The sequence below is a fragment of the Corvus brachyrhynchos genome, unplaced genomic scaffold (assembly GCF_000691975.1).
Source record: "Corvus brachyrhynchos isolate BGI_N302 unplaced genomic scaffold, ASM69197v1 scaffold409, whole genome shotgun sequence".
Classification (NCBI taxonomy): Eukaryota; Metazoa; Chordata; class Aves; order Passeriformes; family Corvidae; genus Corvus; species Corvus brachyrhynchos.
Genome location: NW_008246059.1, coordinates 693,016 through 716,780, shown reverse-complemented (window position 1 = coordinate 716,780; position 23,765 = coordinate 693,016). Strand labels below are relative to the sequence as shown.

At 38.6% G+C, this 23,765-nt stretch overlaps 1 protein-coding gene and 1 long non-coding RNA gene across 2 annotated transcripts in view; one reads left to right on the top strand and one right to left on the bottom strand.

The window, feature by feature from the left end:
• Positions 1-15,287, top strand: part of AHRR (aryl-hydrocarbon receptor repressor) — a 63,497-nt gene extending 48,210 nt beyond the window's left edge. Inside the window, exons 4-10 of the mRNA XM_008642680.2 lie at positions 4,064-4,153; positions 5,433-5,562; positions 6,999-7,132; positions 8,439-8,638; positions 10,325-10,443; positions 11,431-11,572; positions 14,079-15,287. Coding sequence (XP_008640902.1) covers positions 4,064-4,153; positions 5,433-5,562; positions 6,999-7,132; positions 8,439-8,638; positions 10,325-10,443; positions 11,431-11,572; positions 14,079-15,198 — 1,935 coding nt within the window. The 3' untranslated portion in view covers positions 15,199-15,287. The remainder of the gene's footprint in view (positions 1-4,063; positions 4,154-5,432; positions 5,563-6,998; positions 7,133-8,438; positions 8,639-10,324; positions 10,444-11,430; positions 11,573-14,078) is intronic.
• The window catches only part of LOC108449624, a 32,444-nt gene extending 8,691 nt beyond the window's left edge, over positions 1-23,753 (bottom strand). The window contains exons 1-2 of the long non-coding RNA XR_001865859.1: positions 23,527-23,753; positions 6,801-6,994 (exon numbers count right to left, since the gene is read on the bottom strand). This is a non-coding gene — a long non-coding RNA (uncharacterized LOC108449624). The remainder of the gene's footprint in view (positions 1-6,800; positions 6,995-23,526) is intronic.
• Between the last annotated feature and the right edge of the window lie 12 nt (positions 23,754-23,765).

The window sequence follows — 23,765 nt, the reverse complement described above, 5'->3', positions numbered from 1 at the left end:
AGAAAACTCATGTAAGTGTTTTTAAAAAGCCAAATACAAACAAACAAATGTTCACAATACATACTTAAGTCTGTCTCACATGTTTCAGCTATTATCCTGGATTTGAAATTCCATCTGTCATTGAATCCATATGGTTTACCAAATGGCAGTTTAAAACCATGTATTTTTTTTCAGATTTGAAGTCAGTTGTTTTTTGTTGTAAAAGTTTTAAGGTCCATATTAATACTTTTGTGTGCTTGTTTCTGTGTGCATGTGACCCTCTGTGCATGTGTAAGAATAAGCAATACTGCAAAAAAATTTTAGGATGCAAGGATTTCAATCTTTACTGATTGAAACACACTTGTTGTACACAAAGCAAATACCACCAACATTGAGTTGTGGAGTTTGGTTATTTCATCTGCTAAATGCAAGAGCCCCATTTAGGATTTCCATTATTTCTGCTGAGAGGATTAAAATGAAATGAGGAGAGCTGCCTTTACCTCTCTGTGCTGTCCCCTCAGTGTTTGGGGCAAACATGTGCTTACATTAGGGAGTGCGAACTGCACCGGTATGAGACTCGTTCACGTCCCCTTTCCTATTTCATCTCCCCAGGTTATCCATTACTCAGGCACATGGCTGCTGTGGTTCTGACACAGCACACCAGTGCAGCCTCCTGTTCACTGGGAATGAGAGAAAGCTATTGCTGAGAATTTTATTTCAATAACTGAGAATGCTTAAAAATTGCAAGTGGAGCCATATACTTTGTTGTGCTGTTTAATGTGACACGTGGTAACTTAGAACAAAAAAGCTGGGAATCGTTTTTGCTCATTCCCATGGACTAAAGCTGCTTCCCTCTCCCACTTGGTCTAACTAATCACTAGGCTTCTGGCCAGAAAAATGGAAAAATCTCTATACAGTGTTACTGTAAAGGATTTCAGTATGTATTTGGTACCTGAGAGATTTATCTGAGAGGTTGGAAAAGGTTTTTACTATTTAAAATTTTACTAATTTTCAATCACCATTACCCCACTCAGGGGGTGGGTAATGTGCTAGCAAACACCCTCCTCCGTATCGCCACCTGTGGAAAGTAGATAAGAAAAATATAAATCCCAGCCCAGCTCTGACTCTGTTCAGAGTCTTCTGTGATGCAGATGTCTGTTTTCCCACTGATCTATAGTTTAGGGTAATATTGAGAAAGCAGAAGGATTTGCAGGCGTGGATGAGACTCATTGGTAAAAAGTTTTACATGATGTCCAGCTTGTCCTTTTTTAATGTGGCTGAAGCAGCAGGTTCCCTGGATAAAATGAGGTTTAGAGACATGGAATTTGTGTTAATCCTCAGTTGAGTCATGTGGCTCCATAAAAGTTGTTTTTTCACCAAAGTGGATTTTGCTTTCCTTGCTTGCAGAGCAAAGCATCTGTTGTCTGCAGTTGGGGTCATGAAAACCAGGGGGTGCTTATTGAAGATATATAACCTCTGGAGAGGACACCAGCATTTTGAGAACAAACCAGAAACAAAGCAGGAGAAATTTGTAAATCTCTTCATTTACATACATGCCTCAAATCCATACTTGTTTCTGGCTTAACTTAAACACATGGCTCCTTGAACTTTTCTTCCACTTCTTTCTTCTTCCTTCCTCCCACCTCTTTCTTAATACGTCCTCCAGCCTCACAGATGTAGTTGCCAGTGCACTGTTGTGAGCCCTTGGAAATACACACGGTCGCATTTCCCTTTCCAATTTTTAGAAACTGCTGCACCTAGTCCAGCCTGACTCTAGCTCTGTGAAAAAAAACATGTGTAGAGAAAAACCTTCCTGCTTTCCACTGTGGGGGATGAAGTCTTATGTTTTAAAGGTAGAGACTATCTCTTTTGTATGTGTCTAGGCCTAAAGAGTACGTACCAATATGTTGAAGAAGATTAATTTATTGAATAGAGGAATTTATCTCTTGATTCATACAAGCAATCCTTGGCAAATGCAGATGTTCCTACAGGGGCTGAAAAACTCCAGCTTGCCTGCAGGACCATGGAGGACATTTTAAGGATGTTCAGCATGATAATGTGTAAGATTCTTTAATAATATTCAGATCTTGTGGTCATTGTTAAGCTTTTCCAGATAGGGCTTGGTGTATTAGTTTGTGTAGCTTAAGAAATTTTTTTTAATTAAGGACATTTCTTTTTGGTTTTTTTTTAATATTCTTAACTTCTACCTGGTCCAGTTTCATGGGCAGGACTCAAGGTCTTTCAGAATTTGCATGATAAGAGCCAGAGACAAAAAGGAGCTCCTTTAAGTGTCCTACAGTTATCTTTATGGAAAATTTTAGTCTATCCAAATTAAAAGGCCTGCCAGATGTTCAAAATGTAATAAAATTCCTAACATTACATCACTGATGGTTTCACTGCTGTGAAGACAAGTCCAAAGAGACAAGATGCCAAAAATGCTTTCTTGTCTCCATTTGACATTGGAAATGTATATGACAGTACCATCTATGGAGGTTCCTCTCAGTGCAGTGAAAGGCGCAGATGCGAACATGCAGAAATCTTGACGTACCGTCTTCTGGTCGGTGAGGTGCTGGGACAAATTTGGGCATTATTTAGGGCAGGAAATAGCACCAGAGCAATTCTTTGTGCTTGAAGAGTTGACAAGGATAACTAGTATTCAAGCCCAACTAGGCAGAGATCACACTTACTCTGCAAAGGATCCGTAGCTATGGAGCTGACCTGGAGCAAAACAAGATTTGCCATTGACTGTTCTTAGTTAGCATTGACTTATGGTTAGCGTTGACCTGATTGAATCACTTGCTGCTACAGCCATTGAAGGCTCTCCACTACTTTTCTCAAGTCATTGTTTCACAGGTTTTTCAAGGCACAGAGCCTCTGGCCAAGTGTGGTTCCACGGGGCCATGTTTCCAAAGGTGCTCCACATTTATGATGGGGGCCAAACCTTCTGAGGAGGTCAGTCTATTGTGCACTGAACTCTTGAAATTCTGCCCACCATTGTCACAGTGGGAACAGCCTTCAAGCAGTCTTGGAAATCTGGTCCTTATTTAGGAACCAAAAAGAGAACCAAGCTCACAAAAATATGTCAGTGTATCTGGTTACTGAGCAATTGAAAATCTGTCCTCGCTGTGCTTTGGGATTAACTCAGGATTAATAGGCACATCAGTAAATTGAGAGTAAGATGAAGCAGGGATAATAATAATATAGCAGTATTTCAGCAACAACTATTTGAACTGTAATCTCAAAGACCTCAAAACCATCACATGAAAGAATCTAAACTACGTTGGAATGCAAGCCTGCTGGAGCAAAGATATGTTACCGAACTTTTATCAAGGGAAGAGAAGCAAAATTAGTCAGTCTGCATGCAGCATGATCTTAATGTTTACATCCTGTATTTAATTTAATCCTTACTTTTATTTTTGGATTTCTCTGGTTGCTTTCCTTGCATCACCAAGTGTATAAGAACTAATTCAGCTCTTTTCTCAATTAAATATTGTTTTATACCAGTGAAGTATTTATTGTCTACTTTTTATATTCATCGCATTTATGCAATTATGCTATGTCCGTATTTTTATAGCAGCTTAAGAAAATAGCCATATAAAAAATACAGATCCAGTTTTAAAGTCATAGCTACAACAGCATATGTATTTAATTTTCTCCTTGGTTATTATTATATTATATGTATTAATGCATACATATTCAAAGCAATTATTATGGAATGTGAAGTTTTAAATTAAAAGGAAAAACAAAGTAGCTGACCCTTGCTATTAAACTTTTAATTCTATGAATTAATGAGAAAATACAATTATGCAGACAATTAAGCAAACAATAAACTAGTAATGTAATATGGTTGTTACTCTGTAATTAACTATCTTAACCTTTTTAGAAAAGGAAAGAAAGCATGTTCCAGGTTGATATTCATTTTTCATGGTAGGAAAGAAAAGGCCTTTCTGCAAAAATTTGGTGTTCAACTTTTTGCAGAGTGAGTTTTTTCATATGTAGAATATTCTTAAAATGATTACATTCATACTCATTTTATTCTTTATCTTCTGATTACCTTTTTAAGTATTTTATTTTCCTTTTTTAGTCACTGAATGGTTTTGCCTTGGTGGTGAGCGCAGATGGAATGATATTCTATGCGTCATCAACAATTGTGGACTACCTAGGGTTTCATCAGGTAAACATATTGAGAAATACTGAGAATACCCAGTCACTGATGTTGTATTTCTCGTCACCACTTCTGCTAACTATATTTTTAAATGCAGCACTGTATGTTGCTACCTTATCCACCTTATCCACCCTATAATTCTACTGCTGATTAGACATACACTCTTACTGAAATAAGGTTATTTTATTACATCATTTCAGACTACTTTTTTTGATAAATCTGACATGTGAAGATTTATTTCTTGTAATTCCCTTTTATAAAGATTTTGTTAGCAGAAACATGATCCATTATAAAACTATATTTAGCTAGAAGTTTCTTTTCAATTTCAGTATAAGATGCTGCTTTTCTAGGCTGATTGTCTGTGTGTAATAAATATATTCTAAAGTCACAGAATAACAACCATGGAGTTGGAAACGAACTCTGGAGGTCATCTAGTCCAACCTCCTGCTCAAAGCACATAGAGCCAGAGCAGGTTGATCCAGGACTCATCTAGTCAAGCTTTGAGTTTCTGTGACCCCTCTGGAAGATGTGTTCCAGTGTTTAGCCACCACGACTGTAATTTTATTTTTGCTTACTATTAAGTCTCAGTTGTGTCTGTTGCTTCTTGCCCTCTCATTGTGTTCTGAGAAGAGTCAGGCTTTGTCTTCTCTTCCCCTGCTCATTTGGTTGATGTAGACAGCAGTATGTTCTTTCTGAGATTTTCCCTTCTGAAGGCTGAATAAACCCTGTTCTTCTCTCCTGGATGGGCTCCAGCTCTCTTCAGTGTCTTGGTAGCACTCTCCTGGGCTCATTTTGATATGCTAATCTCTTTCTTTTCATGGGGTACCCAAAATTGAGAGAGAAATTTGCCTTTGCTGAACTTCCTGAGATTCCTGTCAGCCTATTTTTACAGCCCACCAAGGAGCTGTCTTGCCTTTCCCAGCTGGTACCCTCTGCAAACCTGCTGAGCATGCATTCTATCCCATGATTCCTTAGTCAAGAAATTAAACAGGGTTTGTCCCAGCATAAAGCCCTGGGGGATGCCACTAGTCATCAGCTGCCAGTTGGATGTTTTTATTACTCACATTTGCATATGTACAAAAGAGTTAAGAATAGAAAGAATCATCTTAGGATGTGAACAGAAAAAGCAGATGTTGAAAAGTAGGGGCCTCTGAAACAACTTTCCTCAATCAATCTGCTCTGAAGGTGTTCTACACCTGCCATTATTTTAAGCAAAGTATCAATCTAAGGATAAGTGGCTACCCCCCTACAGTTACTAATTAACTATTCCTTGTTGTAATTGTTTCAGACTGATGTAATGCACCAAAACATATATGATTACATTCACGTGGATGATCGCCAGGATTTCTGTAGACAACTGCACTGGGCCATGAATCCTCCCCACATGTTGTCTGGACAGCAACTACAGTCAGAAACAGGTGGGATTGTGTATGTTGATTGGAAACATAGGCACCACTGTACAGAGGTAGAATTCCACTCCAGCTATGCCTGTGTCAGTACCATGTCAAGTCAGATTCTTCACTGGAAAGATGCATAGTGGCCATTTATTTATGTTATTGTCTCAGAGGTGACATTTCCTCCTGATCCTGGGAATATATAAGGTAGAATGTGCCACTGGTGCTACAAAGTTGTTTCCTTTATTTTTCTCTGACTGATGTGCCTACACATATTCTTACACACGCAGAATGAACAGCGTAAGTTCTTCATACTGCCAAACTTTTGTTGGCAACAGATCAGGACATCAATAGTCCTCTCACTGATGCAAAAGGTTTCTGTACAGAACCACAGTGGCAGCACCATTGTCTGCCATTTGTTTTCACATGCAAAATGATGTAGACAGAAGCCTTCTGAAGAAAAAGTAGGTTTAGCAAGGCACTTTTTCCTCTGAGGCTGTATTTCCCTAGGATAGGAGTTGGATGCCTGTGCTCAAGGTTTCTCCTACACGAGGTGTTAAGCTGAAATCACAATTACAGAACATATAATCAGGTCAAAACTGTTAACCTTATAAAGAATTATTGATCCCAGCAAAACATATGCATTTCATCAGAAGGTGAGGTAGTAACTGAGGAAATAAGTTGGGAAGTATAGTCACTAGATGAGTGGGGAGAAACCTGCAAGAAATCCTTCAGCAACTTTTATGAAGCCCTCAGGAACAGAGTCATGAAACTTTGGTGGAATTTCTTGCATTTCCTGTAAAACAGTTTCTATGTTTTACAAGAGTCTTACAGATACCTGAGGAACTTTGCAAGATTTTGTATGCAGGAAACAAACTAAACAATGTGCACTGATATTTCAAACAATTTAAAATTTAACAATATTTTGAATTTTTGTCCTAATGTATATCATGGAGAATTTCAGTTCCTGAATTCATACTTTTGTAAAAATATTCATGTCTTTTGGGAAATATTTTAAAAGCTGTGCACTTGTCCAAAAAAATCAAGGAGGTGCAACAGCTGAACATTAGCTAATCATCTACTGTCCATTTTTTAGTTCTGTTTTCTTTCTTGCATTAGCATTTTTCCTTGTTTTGTTCTCTTGTCTAACGCATTTTCTGTGATCTCTGATCTCAAAACCAGCAACATCTGTTAACCTGTTTTGCATCATTAAAAATCACAAAAACTCAGGAAATAAAGTCCAAATTTCTATAGAAACTCACCCGAATCCCATTGCAGAGCTTTTATTTTTCTGTTGGTAGAGCATGTGCGGGTGTATCCATACATGACACAATTGAATATTCGTCCATCCATAATGCAATTTTTAGCAATTTCCGTAACAGCTTCCTCAATTGGCTACAGAACATTTTCATTATTTCTTAGTGTGATCTGATATATGTTGCCTCCACTGTTGTTCCTAGGAGAAGAATATATTCTCAGTAAATTGTTTAAAGCACAAGAAAATGACAGCATGACAACAGATTACTCTTCCTTTTTAACTCGCTGTTTCATCTGTCGAGTTCGCTGCTTGTTGGACAGTACTTCTGGATTCCTTGTAAGTACAATTTCACTTAGATGACTGTAAGCGTGACATAATAGATTTTAATTACTTCATATGAAAAATTCTTCAACATAAATATTGTGGAGACCCATGGACAGGATACACTTTTCTTTTGCTGTGCACTAGCAAGAAACACCTAAAGATAAGTATTAATATGTGTGAAGAGTGATGGGAGAAAAGAAGGTTGTAATACTGGAAATTGAAAGAATTTAAAACTTCTTATGTTTTAAGATCTTTTTGACAATATCTGTCCTCAATTTGTAATGGGTGCAGTACAAGGGTGGCAAGTCTGAATTTCAACAATTAACACTTAAGCACAAGGTATTTGCTTTAAGGAGAAGAAAAAATAATGATCCATTTTCCCCTTTTGTAAAGAATCCTTTAATAACAAACCCCAGAATTAGAAAGTCTCTTGCATGCTCTGTACTAGGAGTGGCTCATTTCTAGAAATCACATCTTCTCCATTCTGTTAGCAAAGACCAATGCTGCTTCTTCTTAGGGGAAACTCCAGCATGTGCAAAGAAAATGAGAGGATCAGCATGAGACTGGGAAATGCGAGTTCTGTCTCAGATGCTCATTTGCTGGAAGCCTATGGGTCTTAACAGCCATCATTTCTGCATCCCTGCTTTAATCTCTGGAAAATGCCTAACTCAAATGGGCTGATTTTTCTCTGGGCATTTTTTGGTAGTTAATTTTTTCACTGAGAGGCAGCAGCTTGCTATTAACTTGATCCCTGCCTTCTGACTTAGACATTTGAGGCAGGGACGGATGGCTCCTCCCAAGCTATGCACTCTGTACCTGGGTATCTTGGCCCTTTTTTTCCCTTGGCATCTGGCTGCACAGTCCTTGGGTTGTGCCAGTCCATATACTTCTCAGAGAAAGTGCAGAGCAAGAGGAAAGAAACTAAGAGACCTTCTCACTGGAGAGAACAGAGCATGGAAAAATAATGGTTCCAGCTTCAGTGGGGTACAGAGGAAACAACTGTTTGCACCACTGTACACTGCCTGTTTTGGTGAACAGAACATAACACAGATCTTCTACTTCTGAGTACACAAGAGAGAAAAAAACTCAACCAGCCTCAAAAGACTCATTTTATAGTTGATAGTACCTCCACCCACCCTGTCTCTGAAATGGCATGGCTTAAATTATATGAGTAAAATTAAATTCCTAGTTTTAATCCCTGATTCAAAACTGGGATTAGTGTTAAATAATACAGTCCATAGGTTGTATTAGTATTTTAAATGTTTATACACTAAATGCTTAAGTTGTTGTTTGGTTGGTTGGTTTTTTTTTTTTTCAGACAATGCAGTTCCAAGGCAAACTAAAGTTTCTCTTTGGACAAAGGAAGAAGTCCTCATCAGGAACAGTATTGCCACCTCAGCTGTCCTTATTCTGCATAGTGGTACCACTTTTGCTCCCTTCTGTGACAGAGATGAAGATGAAAAGCCTGCTTGTGAAAGCAAAACACAAAGCTGATGATGCAGCAGCAGCGAACACCAAGTATTTACAAATTATTCTTTTGGCATTTAGTGAAGATTATGGGCTATTAAGCATGTAAAAAACACAAATTATGCTAAATACCTCTCCATTTTAAAACTCTTTCTTAGAAAAGTGAATAATTTATCTGGATTTAACTATTGAATACAAAATAAATATAATACAATTACTATAATAGAACATAATAGGATACAAGATGATGTAATATATCGTACTCTATTTATAATATATGTTAAGTATTATATTTCAATACACAAAATTTTATATTAAAAATGGAACATCAGGATGTCTTTCTAACCTTCAGGAGTTACCAATGCAGTAAGCCAGTCTACTAGCTATAAAAGTGGAAAAGAAAAAGTATTTTTACTGCGAGTTTTCAAATTTCAGTATCTTTTGCTAACACTATTATTTCGACTGGCACATTTTGGTAACAAACAAAGGAAAAGGAAAACTTCAGGAAGGTGAATGTGTGTCTGTGGGGGCTGTTCACATAGAGTCTAATGAGTTGTACTTGGTGTATGCATTTATCTTTCAACAGAAGTTTTATGAACACGTAAGTTTACAATTGCATTAAATGTCTTGGGGGTGATCATTTGGTAGCAATCACAAAAGATCAGGACGGATTGTGTTCAGACTTATCTCCTTCCTAACACATATTTTTGTTACTCTTCTATGTCAGAATTTTAGTTGATGTTTGGGGCTAGGATCATACTTGCCCTTATTTGCTTAAATATAACCTTACAGTAATGAGTTCTATTGCTGTGAAGCAAAATGCTTGTCAGCATGACTGACAGTACCATAACTTGGCTTTTAATTGGATTATGCTTGTGTATGTGTGGATTCACTATCCAGATGTATAATGTGGTTCTAGCACATACATCCTTTTGACAAGAACTAAATTGCTGGAAGTCTGGTAAAATGGACTATGCAGGCTTTTGGAATAGAGTAGGAAAAGCATTTCTACTTGCTAGTTTTTTCAGTAGCCCGGGTGAAATTAACTGATGATTGGAACTGAGCTCTTAGAAGAGAGGTGTTTTACCATCTGACTGGACAGTGGCCAAGGATTTAACAAGTATGAAGCAACCATTTATCTTCAGGATTTCCTTTGGTTCAGGCCTGAAGCGTGGTAGCCAAGGATGGTGGGCAGATTTACACAGTCTTTTTCTTTTTTTGATGGTCTTAATGAAGGGAAGCATTTGTAACACAGTGTTACAGACATTGCACTCTTTTCAAACCCTGATTCAGGCATTTTCAGCTAAAGATTGGAAGAAATACATTCAAATCATATGGTGCTTATTGCAAAATTGAAGTCACGCTAAGTCTTAAATGCATTGCTGATCACTTTGATGTACATACCTTGAATGTAACTCGAATAGGAAGACCAAGGATATACATGACGTTTGTCTCAATTCCAGATGAAATTTATTTTTCCAAATATAGTAAGCCATGAGCAGAATATTCCTAAGCATAACTATTCCTCTTAATTGAATACAGAACTCCAGTCACACACTACTTTGAGCGACCAAATGATGCAGGAAAAAGATAATTATTTAGTGTTAGTTGCTCCATACTTAAAACATACGCTTTTGCTAATGGTCACCAGCTTGAAGGTCATATCTTTTAGAGTCTGTGATTCTACTGTGTTTCATTGACTGACAAAGAGTTTTCCACATTTTCTGCCCTCTACAGCTCCAGTTCAAAAAGCAGTTCAGGACCATGTGAAGCAACAGAATTATATGAACGAAACAGTCACCATGAAGGTGCCGCCTTCACTAATGCATTACAGATTGCTGAAAACCAAATCAAAGGTACTGCTAAGCACTTCTAGATTATATACAGTTTATGGGAAAAGAACCTCATCTTTTATTTTCTCCTGATAGGTTTTTCAGGTTTTGGTCCCAATGCTCTCTTTCTTCTTCTCCCTAACACCTCTTCTTTAAAAAAATGCAAAAAAATTATCCACTTCAAAAGATAATACTGAATCAGTCTGTGATTTCAGAGTGGGCAGAAAATTTACAGAGAAATCAACAATCATGGTAAATAGTAAATAGTAAATAAATAGTAAAAGATTAATAATAAAGAAAAATAGTAAAGAAAAATAGTAAAAGAATACTCAATGTATGCTTGCTTAAAAGTTGCAGCACTGAATTTAATAAGATTATGTGAAAATCCTAATAATTAATAACAATATCTATCCCTCTCTGAGGAAAACTTGGATGATACATTACACATATTAGTTTTCCCCAAAGATTAGAAAACAGAGGAAAATTAGAATGCATTGTCTTTAAAACTCATGATGCGCCCACAGCTTTGACTCATGCTTTTCCAGTGCTTGGCTGTGGAAAAATTGTGAGAGTCTATGCTCTATTTCAGATTTTACAGTGGATAAAATTTTGATGGTAAGTCTACCCCACTGGGCAACTTCTTCTTGAGCAGACTTGTACTCATCCTTCCATCATATCTGCTGGAAATCTTTAATGTCTAAAACTATTCCTCTCTTACAGACCCATTTTCCATGAACATTTTCTTGTTGGTATAGTACTACTACTACTGAGAGGAAAATATTATAAGGAATGAGTAATACTGAAAAATCCTTGGTTACAGTTTAAGTGCTTTACTAGGCTTTTCAAATTTCAGTTTTAAAACATGATTTTCTTCATTTTGTGAGATATTTTAGCTTGTACTTTCCTATGCTGATGCTTCTGGGGCAACAGAGAAACTTTTTTTGCAGTTTAGGTAACAAAAAATACTTAATACTGCTTGTATTAAAATCTATTTTCTTTTAAATTATATAGCAAAGAATAATGGAGAAAATGGCATTTCTTTAGTCAAAGTACAAACAAATGAAGATCACTGGGTCTGGGTTCAAGCTAACACTCAACTTCTGTATCGAAGTGGTTGTTCAGAATACGTCCTTGCCCAACAGCAAATGCTAAAGTAAGTATATTTTCCAGTACCAAAAAGAAAGAAAAGTAGAAAAATGAATGTATTCTTTTTGTATGAAATCTTTAAAAGGCTCCACTGACCTAAGAGAAGAGCTGAATGAGAAAAATTTGGTTTACTTATGATATGGAAATCTATTTCTATCTTGGAACATATGAAATGGCTGTTACAGTCTGAAACAATATTTCTGTCTTCAGTCTTTTCTTCTTCTGAAGTTGAGTGTACATATACACTACGTCAGAAAGAAAATACTTGTTTATTAATATTTGACTTTCTTACACAAAAAAAAATTTGGATTTCGTTTTACTTTGCAGCTGAAAACTTCGTCTCCCAGTTTTTCTGCTTATCAACACTTGACTATGTTAAGCTTTCTTTTCCCTTCATGTATGACAGTTGTGTTCATGTTTTTAGTTGTGTATGTGCAACATAATCTAAAGAAGGGTTCATACTCATATTCATTGTATGTTTGTAGATAGATACATCTAGTTGCTTGTAGGCTCAGTCATGGAGTGTAATCTAATCTCAGATTTGCACTCAGAGAGGACTTCTTGGATGAGTTTTACCCTTTCCTCCCAAACAGGCTTTTCATCTTTCCCCCATGGGACTGTCTGTTCCAGTTCCTGTGGGCCTTGTTGAAGTATCTCTTCAAGATTGTCTGAGGGAAGAGATAAGAGAGTGGACACAATGAGCAGGGGCCAGGAGTTTTACGTAGCCACCATCTGGCCCAGTGTTAAAAATGTGGTTGTTATCCTGGATTTTTTCCTTTAGAATGCCTTGCAGGTGGAAGAAATAAATGAAAAGTCTTTGCACTTCTAGAGTAAATATTCCTTGCAGGTAGTGTATCTCCCAATATCCACATGACTGCAGGGCAGCTCCTACCTAAGGATGCTGGAACTTTTTACCTTTACTGGGATGGTGCAAACATCATCTTGCTGTGTGAGGGAATGAATTTCTATTAAGAAGAAGATTAAAAGGGGCTGTTTCCTTTATTAGTTTCTCTACTTCCAAATTGTTCTTTTGTGTAATTAAGCATGTTTCTTTAGTTAAATTTTTACTTTCTGAATGATTAAAATCCTTCCTTTCTTCTTGATAGTTCCCGCAGACTGAAGTATTACAAGATTTGGCCTTGGTGAATATATTCAGTTCCATCTTAGTCTGCAAGAGACTTTGTATTTGCTACTACGTTTTTTTTGTTGTTGCTAAAATGTATGCTGTCTTCTGGGAAACATACATTCTTTTGGAGAATTTTCACGGGATACTATTTCACTGTAAAATTCTTCATTTGGAGGTTTAACTTTTTTTGACTATTTCATTTTGTTCGGTCCTTTGTTTCTCAATTTGACCATTTTCTGAGAAGCGTGTTCTGCAGCAAACTTGTATCAAACCATTTGCATCTCAATACTGTCAATAATAAAAATAAGAATATTTAGCAGAGGACTGAAAATATTTAAAACGTTAGAAAAAAAAGAGAAAATATTCTTCTTTCGTGGTGTACTTTATTACAGTTTCTCTCTTTGTAACAACATGGACTCCCTCTACTGGAAGATCCCTTACTTGCACATTGATTCGATACTTAAGAAAAAATTCTATTGTGACCTAAGAAAAAGACTTCTAAACCCCTTAGTAGGTTTTCAGGTTTTCACATGAAGTTTCCTATTGAGATGTCTGCTTCTTGTTTGGAGAGGGATGAGGTGGTTTCATAGCACTGACCCTGCAGGGTTGGGAATCAGCATATTAGTGAATTCAAGACCTGAATCTCAGGATTTGGACTCTAGTTCTGAAAACAGCTGCTTCAGGCATGGAAGTGCTCAGGCAGCACTCTCTGCCAGTGTTCTTCTTTAATGTTGAATACTTCAGCTGGAGGTCATGGAAAATTAATTTACTGGCCATCTTAGAAAACAAAAGGCAACATAAATTAAGTTAGACATATAAAACAAACCTACACCCAATATTAACATCTGTGACTATTCAGTTATTTAATTTGGGCATTTTATTTCCTCTCAGCTGTATTCTTGAAATATAAGACCCCTGTGGTTCTCCCTCAAATCACTCTGATCAGAAAGCTCTTCTGTGTCCAAATAACTCCTTGTTAACAAAATACATCTCATTTAAGATACTATTTGTATTTTATCTCTAGAATTTTCTACACACAAATATTATTTAGATATATTTCAAGGGAAGAAAAAAAGTGTAAGGGAATTACTGTACACATAATTAGGTCTTTATTGAACTGTGTGCCCAAAATGGAAGAGCAAATTCATGATGGAATTCAAATGAAGCAATGCCTCAGAAAGTTAGCTGTGCACACACATTGACACCCAGGTGCAGGGACACTCTTGTTCTCTCAAACAAATGCAAAGGTTATGTGCACAACAGTGTGAAAGTCCCATATTGAGGACAATGTATGGCTTGTAACACATGTTGAGCCACTCTGTATCCCAGAAAACAACCATTTAGAAACCTCTGACTGACTGACTTTCTTTTCTACTCTTATTGAAAGGGAAGAAGATGAACAACTGAAGATACTAAGTGGTTTTGCCAGTTTGAAAGGAAACCTGGAGGGGCTTTCCTATAATAGTGCCATTGAAACTCTGGGCCAGTGGAAGCATCTTAACTGGGCAGCAGTGAAGAATGAACAAGATAATGTAAAAGTGAAGTTTGAGCCTCATACTAATGGTGAGTGTTTTATGCAAGAGGAACCTCTCAGTTCTAACACATCAGTTTTAGGCATTCAAAACAACTGCACCACAAACAGTAGCTGGACTTTAAGAAACTCGAGTTCTTGTTCTATGAGCCAGCGAATGAACACTTGTCCAAACAGGAGAGCTGGATCATTCTACAATAGAGACCAAAATTTCTTAAATTTGACATCAACTTGTTCTTCCCACTGGGGGAGCACAGAAAATGGCCAGTCTTACTTGGGGCTCCAACAACGCTGTGCAGAGAACTATGCAACAGACCACCTGAAGCTGCAGAGACCATTAATATCCTCAGAGTCTCTCTATGACACTGCTGTTCCCTTGGAGATGCCTATCAAAACAGAATACGATTCTGATTCTGAAAACATTGCTGATAACTACCTGCTGTCGCAGAGCCGAGCCTGGCTGGATGAGAGTGGCTCAGTGAGAAAGCAGGTGTCCAGCTATCCCAACAGAATGTACCTCAAAACAGAACCGGACCTCTGCGAGCCAGCCCTGCCTTGCCAGAAGCCAAGGCACTGCCTTTACACACCACATAATTGGCAATGCATCATAGCAAATCATCCCAACAACCTGAACTTGAACAGAGCTTGCAAGGGTTCACGGAACAAGGAGGTGGCCCCATTCTGCCCTCAGAACGCCTCCGTGTGTTTGGAAAGCATGCCCGACCTGCCACACACAGCTTGCTACAGCCACTTCTACAGCCCCAGCCCAGGGGAGGAGAAAGAGCAGATTAATGAGGTGTTCAAAGTGCCATGTGAATTTAAAAACCCCTGCTTGGTTCAAGCAATCAAGCGTGAGCCCCTGGATTCTCCACCGTTGTCCAACAGTGGACAGAACAGAGTACACGCGAGCTTTCCTGAAAATACATTAGCAGGTCCTGTGCCTCATAAAACCACTGAATGTACATTTTTGCAATAGATTTTATAACATTTGAAATATTTATAATGTTAAAAGCAAGAAGTTGTAGATTCTCTTCCAGTTTGGTTAAATGAGTTACTAAAATCAAAAGCCAGCACACTAGCATCTCTGTTTAAGATTTTTCAGTGGATTTTCATGGTGTTCCCTTGCTGGTGTACTTAGACCTGGCAATGGTTATACTTAAACCTTTCCTTTAGACCACTAGTGCACTCCAGATGCCCACAGATGTGCAGCCTGCAGAACCTCACTGAGGTTGTCCCCTGATATGAAAATGATATGGAGATGCATTCCCAGCCATTGACACAGGTAAATACTGACAGATTAGTGGGACCATATCCCTGAGAAACATGAGGTGGTAAAATGTAGTAGAAATTTTGTGTGTGTGTGTGTGCACCTGTGTGTGAAAAGAAACAGACACAGGTACACACATCCTACCCCCCCCTACTGCCCTTCTCTTAGTGATCCTTGTGAAGAGGAAAGAAAGATTAAACCTCAGGCACAGAAAAATAATTATTACTTGCTGCACAGGTATACCTGATCATTTTTCTTTATCACCTTTCCTCTCTTGTCTATACTTCACTAGCAAGGTCTAGCAATTTCTGTTTCCTTTGGTCTGTTTTTCTCAAGGTGATGTGATGCCTCTGTGCAAACCAAAAATGTTTATGGTCTTCAGTGTGGCTAGTTCACCTTAGGAGTTCTTGCTTTATAATTATTTTTCTACTCTCATAAGAAGGATCAGCTATTCCTTCATCCCAGCATTAAATTAATGGCAATAGGAAAGGGCTTCACAACACAACATCTTAATTTAAAAGGACCACATTAGTAAAAACAATGACTTTCATAAATGCATTATAAATTATTTCAAACTTCAAACTGAAGTTACTCCTAAGTTTCTTGATAATATTATTGGTTTAGAATCCATTTTTTTCCATTTTAATGCCATCAGCCTTTCATGTTGCTGCTGAAAGACTGAACAATGGGATGTAATCCACTTCTATAAATCAGTTACAAAATGTTGTTAAGTATATGGGAGAACAAAGTATTTCTCCAATTATTTTCCTTACTGTTACTTGTAACATTAACAAAGGAAAAGCACTTTTTCACTTGATAGTATTTCTTTGACTGATAGCAGCTTATTAGATATCGTCACCTTACATCAAAACCAAATCCCACACTAAGATTATTTTCAAAAACATCCTCGTTTCAATCCCAAAAGAAACCCTTAATCTCACTGAGAGGTAACTGGTGGATGCATACCTTTCAAAAGCACTTCAGTGCACTTTAGTGCTTTTGAAAACAGAGTATATACTTTTCTTTGAACCCAGACAGTAATGTATTTCCACAACAAAAAAAATAAAATTATATTTTGGGTTTTGTTATTGTTGTAGTTTGACTCCTGCACTAACTTTTGTTTTAAAATTGCACTATTTCAACTTTTTATCAACTTCACCAATATAAAAACCACATCATTTAAAAAAAAAATGCTTAGATGTATGTATATGTGCTTTTTGAAAGAAGCCCTGTAATGAATGTTTTCTTTTTCAAAATGTTATAAATAATTATAATGTCTTCCTTTCTCTATCTAAGGGCATGGCATTTTTTACATGCCAGAAGAGAGGCATAAAATTCTCCAAAATATTTTAAATATGTGGGATAAGTCCAGTTTTCAGGTAGTGCAATGGTTCTGCACCTGGGAGGCTGCTCTTCTCCAAGAAGACTGACCATCTTTTCTGATAGAAATTACTGCCTGTACATTAGAGTTGGCAAGTGTAAAGATACACATTCTCTGCATGCCAGTTAAGTGCTTATGAACTGTGGTATGATCTGAAATGCACACTGGACAGTAAAGCAGGGCAACAATATCTTACTGTATTTCAGGTTAAATCTGCCATAGTCCACTTGACTGTATCCAAGCCATGAGAATGTTACCTTTCTGGTGTCTGAGGTACATCAGCTCCCTGCTGGCTGTGTGCTGCCGCTTATTTGAGACAGTCTTGATATCCTTGCTTTAATACTCCTGCCAGTGGTTGCAGTGCAATATCAGACCCTGTTCTGAAGTGAGACCACAGTGGTGGAATTTACACTGCTCTCCAGTACACCACTGTCCATATCACATAAATTCAAGCCAAACTGCAAAAATACTTGTGGGCAAGCAAACTTGTTGCTCATGCAGAGTGAGACTGCCATAAATCAGTGTTGCTGCACAGCCTCTGCCTCACTGATTCGCTATCTACATAATTACAAGCAGCAGTTCTTTAGACTCTCACAGAGCTGCTGTCATAGTCCTTTGCTTGGCATGCAGCAGTGGCACTGCTTATGTGCTGGTGCCAGACACTCTACTGCGTGCCTCATAGCTGCTTGTTGGGTTGTGCTATGAACCCTGTAACATTCTCCAGTCCAGCTCCTTGTGCAGCTGCCTGGCAGAAATGAGATGATGGGGAGAAAGGGTAGTGTGGGAATAGGTGGCTGGGGGCAACTGGAGGACACACCCACATGACTTCTGAAAGCAGCTTTTTAAGAATCACTGTCACACCCCTTCGAATGAGAGTACCTGGGCTTGGTTTCACACTGCCTAGTACTTTCTCACATCATTTGCACTGATGAAGTAAAACACTGTTATCTTCATCTGGACATGCTGGTGCCATTTTGCAGGATGGGAGTGGTTACACCAGGTGCAACTCTGTAGAGGACTGTGCCACCAAAAGCCTTGTCTATGCTTAGAAATATTACCTGCTGTGACTACAGTGGGAGAGCTCTACCAGCCAGATTTCTCTCTTCAGTGCAGAAGTAATTTATACTAACAACAGAAAATCTCTATTGCTCTCTCTGTTACAAAATTCATTCTTTTTTGTTGACATAACTCTCAAGCTTTCTGGGCTCATATCAGTTATAATTATTTTCCTCATGTTTCCAACAAACCCAGACAGATTTTACACATCTTGATTGATATTACAGAGGTAGGTGAAGCTTCTGCCTGTAAGGGAATGTAATCTGATACATGAGATGTAATGGCCTTCTAGAAGGATGGATGAATGTGTGACTCAAAAGTGAGATGTCACCTTCTGACTCCCTGCTGTGTAAATGCAGTTACATTTATTATTCCATAAAGTCTGAAACCAAGAATAAACACACTTATCCTGTACATCACATTTGATTTTGGCCCACTTAATTTGTGGCTGAGTTCTTATTTCAGGTCTCACAAGAAAAAATGTGGTATGAGTAGAATTTCTTCTAAATTAGCACACATGCAGTACAGCAATCTCCCAAGAACTGGGCTTATGGAGAGATCAGCAGTTTATCCTCTTTTTGGGCAATTGCCAACCATTGTTGGTAGTAAACAAAGACCAGTTCCTTCTAAGTACTTAGAAAGAACAGAGGAAATAAACGCTTAAAAATAATCTCTTTCCATTTGTGTTTTAAGGCACAGATATGCCTTCATCCTCTCCCCATGATATGTGCCCTGGATTGAGTCGGGCCTGAAATCTGACATTGCATTGTACCCTGTTAAATTACCACTGATTTAATCTATAAAACCTTTTTGTATGAAGACATTAATGACCCCCTGGCACTGACCAGTAAATAGGATGAAAGAGAGAGCAGTTCTTTAAAATGGTTACATTTTCTTAGTGGTTGTTGCCGCTTTGGTATTATTCTAAAAACTAGCACTGAGAAGTAGGATTTAAGATATTTTCAGTCACTGGTGTTTAGCTTTTATCCTTAATGAACTGGTATTTGTATCCCTTCAGCGCAACCCTAAAGTCTGTTTTAGGAGCCTCCCAATGCATTTATTGTAGCAACAATAAAAAATTATTCTTGTAGAAGAAATGCCAAGTCAAATGGTTGCCTAATAGGAACTTGGGGCATTCAGGCCGTAAGAAATGCCTGACTGATAATAGCATTCAAACTTCCTCAGCCATAAACTCTTCAGAGGCTGAGACAGAATGGACTCATGAATTCCCTGATCTTTGGGGAGGGTATATTTTGGTGTGGATGGTGAGCAGTTCCAAAAGCTGTGAGAAGGTGTCTCCCGCTGGGATGTTACTTGGTCCACAGAGACCAGAGACAATATTATCAGTGCTAAAGCTGCTGATCAAGGTCTTGACTTTACTGAGAATGTGACCTGATTTCAGCTGTCAGTGGACAGCTGCTGAGCACCATACAAATGCTACTCAAACACTGTTGAAAGCTACTATTTTTACTGAGAAACAACATGATTTGAGGTAGGAGCTTGAACAGCAAAAAGAGGGGATTTTCCTGCACTTACATAGTGACTGAAACTGGGGCAGACCTCCACTGTAGGTAACAGTATAAATAATTTACATTGACTTAAAAGTCTTCAGATACCAAAGTAAAGCTCTGTTTCAAAAATTCTGTGTGAGGGCAGCACTGTGGGAGTGGTAAGCTTGTTTCAGTTGTCCTCAGTTTGGAGATTTAACAAGGGAAATGAAAGATTAAGAGACTGTACCTAAATCCACTGTAGGAAAGACTAAACTTCCTATTCTTTGATTGTAACATGGTAATGCAAAGTTTAAGTCTGTGGTTTACCCACCTTTTATTGGAACACAGCCATGTATTCTTAAAGTTCTTACATCTGAGTCTGCTCTGGATGGCTTAGGGAAGTCTGACATTTGAGCATCAGTCAGTTCAGTAAGACTTTAGGTGCTGATCTTTTGATATAGTATTGAGATCGACAGAGCACGTGCAATTCTTCTGGAAATTCCTAGTGCTTAAAATACTTAAGAGGCAACAAGCCTGAGACAAGGAATATTCTGTGGGATAAGATCAGCTTCTGCTGCCTAGAAGCTTTTCTTAACTCTTTGTGTTGAAGCCATACTGGAACTTAAATAGGACAGCCTCACCCACTGTAGTTACTTCAAGAAACCTATTATTTTCTCTTAACAAGGTGTTATGTTCAATTAAAATAGTTAAAAGGCATAATTTCCCCTACCTATGAATACATATATTGCCTTAGGTAGTGGTAAAAAAATTAACATACTTTTATTCTTTCATTTGAGTGTCACTTAACCAAGAAAACCAACCTCAGAATGACAGGGGTATAGAACGGTTCTATTTTTCTTGTCTATCTGCTCGTTTCCTCTCTTTCTCTCTCTCTACTCTTCTAGAGTGTAAACATTCAAAATGGAAATACTTTCCTGATCATACTGAGACAAAAAACCTGAACGTAAACTAGACTGTAGAAAATGTCTCACTAGAACAGGACTTTCTCTCCCTGGAGTTCCTTCTTTTAAATCTTGCCAAGTCCTACGTGAAACTGTGAGTCTCAACTGAAAACAGGCATCTGTAACATGTAGGGAGCAAGAGATTGTGCAGGTGGCCATGCTCACATTGTAGTCACAAGACTTTTATCCAGCTGAAGGAGATTCATACAAGAGGGCTGCACCGGGTAGCTTATGTTCATAGGCACTGCCACCCTGACAAACAGATCTTTGTCACGTTTCAGTGACATGTGGCGTGTTCTTGTCACTATGAATACGTTTCCCTATCATGCTATCAGAAATGCCTCTGAGCAAAGTCATCAGCGACAGGCTGAAATACATTCTAAACTCACAAAGTACTTTTAAAAAAAACCAACCCAAATGTCTGGAGATCCAAGCATTTGCTTGTGGTTAGGCAAAGGTGTTCTTTGAGTGGAAGTTTGGAAGAAAGTAATAAAAGAAAAAAATTGTTAAGACAAATTTTGGGGAGAGAAAAGATATATTGCCATCAAGGTGTAATTATTCTGTGACTACAGCATTAATTCTTCATCCACTGTTAAAAATTCTGTGGTCTGAAATCACGTCCTCTTTTTCTTTTTTCAGTAGAACTGATTTTGTAACTTTTCAGGTTAAAAATAATTCTTGAGAACAAGGATTGAGGCATTTCAATGCTAAGCTGCATTTCTCAATCGGACTGAAAAAGTCATTCTAGGAGGCATGAAGTGCTCCCGTTCCTTTCCTGGGGCTAGTCTTCCAAACTCTGGCAAATTCAGTGTGTGCATTATCTCTCTTGCTGCTGGTAATTGTGCAGCTGATGCTCTAACTATGCAGTCCAAAGTTTTTCAATATTTCCTTGATGCAACAAGGCTCCAGGGACAGCTCCAGTTTCACATTTGTACTGGTAGAATTATGGTAAACAAAGATGTGGCAGAAGGCAATAGAAAGAACATCAGCTGCTTGGCTAGTCTTATTAATTCTATTTCAGCAATTAAAATGCTATGTTAGAAAAAAACATGTGAACTTCTGGTCTAGAGCGCCTCATTCTGCACCACAGGATGGTGTAAACTCTCCCTTCTGAACCTCTTTTTTTTCCTTTTTTTTAATTTTTTTTTTTATTTTTAATTTCTGGACCACGTGTGTCCTCCCTGTGCTCATTTAAAACGTGAAATAAGGAGAGGCAAACATCAACTGTTGTATGGGGTTTTTTTTTTCTAATTCTGTCTTTTGAGAAAGAACTTCAAAAAGGCAAAAGTTATCTTAGTTCTCAATAACAGGATTCAGTTTTGTTTCTACTCTTACCATAACTAAGAAAATTCTTCCTCTGCATGGTCAACAAACTTCCCTCTTCTGAAAGGGCTCTTCCTGACACCCTCTCCCCCCTGAACTCCTTCTTAACCAAACCAAAGAACACTTTCTTCCTTAAAGGCAATTTTCTTTTCTTTCTCTAGCTTTTCCACCTTTGTGATTGCTTAGGATGGTACATTTTGGTCTCCACCCTTGCTGTTTTCTGTGTCTGTAGCTTTATTTCCACTTCAGGCATACTTCAAAAGTTTTGCCAAAAGAACAGTGTTAGGCAGAAGTGCAATCCCCCATTTCTCCCTGCCCTCCTTAATAAGACAGAGGTACTCACTAATTACAGATGTACCCCTAAACCAGACAATAGGTCACTCTGCTGGTGAAACATCCTCTCTTCAGGAGTCTGTACTGCCAAGAAACCACCAGCTACCACCAACAGTTTAGTGCTACAAGTATATAAATAATGCCAAATCCTTTTTTTCTTTAGACACGGTCTCTCTTTCAAACAATCAAGGAACTAATTTTCTCCTTTTTTCTTCTCTCATTTTTGTCTACATGGGTTTATTCTTTCACTGTGCAATGGCACTTTAAATTTGCAAATTTTTTTTTTTTTTTTAATTAAGAAGGGTATGGAAGCATTACACGATGTGTACAGTGCAGTGTTTTTAACTAATCCATTTTAGATTTGGAGATTAGAACCACAAACATGGATCAAGAATTTTAATGTGACTCCATGTAAAAGACTGACTGTTACAGAAATGCCCATGAAAAATATGAGTACCAATAATATCATCACCGAAGGGATATAATCTGCCATCACACTCCACTAATAAACCTGTACTAAAAGTGCCATTCCTGCATCTTCTGCAGAAACACAGCGGAGGACAAGACTAACTCTTAGCAGTCTGGTCTAGTGGAAGGTGTCTGTGCCCATGGTAGGGGGGTTGGAACTGGATAATCTTTAAAATCCTTTCCAACCCAAACCATTCTATGATTCCATGATTAACAAACAGGTGTACGGAATTCTACCAACAGTTTTGGCCTATCTGGCACTCCATGATCCCCCAACATCTTTTGGGGGAGTGTGTATTTCTGGAGAAAACACTGCAACCACCCCAGCACTATTTGAAAATGTGCTAGATGTTGCAGCTAATGCCTGCACTGGGGCATGTGACCGAGGCATGAATGCTGCCCACCTGGGGAGGTGAAGCAGCAGACAGGCACAGCTCCAGCCCCGGAGAAGCCAATGGAGGGAATCCTGTGGGATCACCTTTGGTCATGTGTAACCCAACCAGCACCACTGGCTGTGCTGCTTCGTGTACAGGAGTATCATAGGTGTCACGGTATATCACTCATATACCTGTAAAATATATTGTGGCTGATTCAAAGCAGGCAGTGACCTGTGGATTTGACGTTCTGGCATGTTGTTTAAACCCGGTGCACTTTTCTGTTGTGTTTTGTACTGTCTCCTCAGCCTGCTTTTAGAAGGAACTTTCAAGCATACTTCTTAAATTATATTTTACATTTATTACCAGGCAAAAGCATAAAGCTGAGACATTTTAAAATAAAATGTTTGCATTTAAATTAACGCTGCTGCTGCTTGTGTTTCTTGCTGCTTCCCTGTACTGGGCCCAGTAACCCCCTCGCAGTGGGCCCAGCACTCCCCAGCCTCAACTGGTTCCAGTATCCCCTCTGGACTTGTTCCAGCATCTGTCCACCCTGGGCCCCTCCCAGGATCTGCTCTGGATTGGTCCCAGTACCCACCCCCAGCCTGAACTGGTCCCAGTATCCATCCTAAACAGGTACAGGCACCCACCCTGGTCTGAACTGGTTGCAGTATCCTCTCTTGGCCTCAACTGGTCCCCGCATCCCCCCTGAATTGGTGCCAGCATCCTCTCCTTGAAGTCCTCCCGGAGTCTCTTCTGAACTGGCCCCAGTGTCCATCCTGAAGTGGTCCCACCACGCACCCTGGCCTGGTCCCGGGCTCCATCACGGCTCGGCCAGTCCCGGTTTCCTCCCTTGCTCCAGGGGGATCCAGGCCGGGGGCGGGAGGGG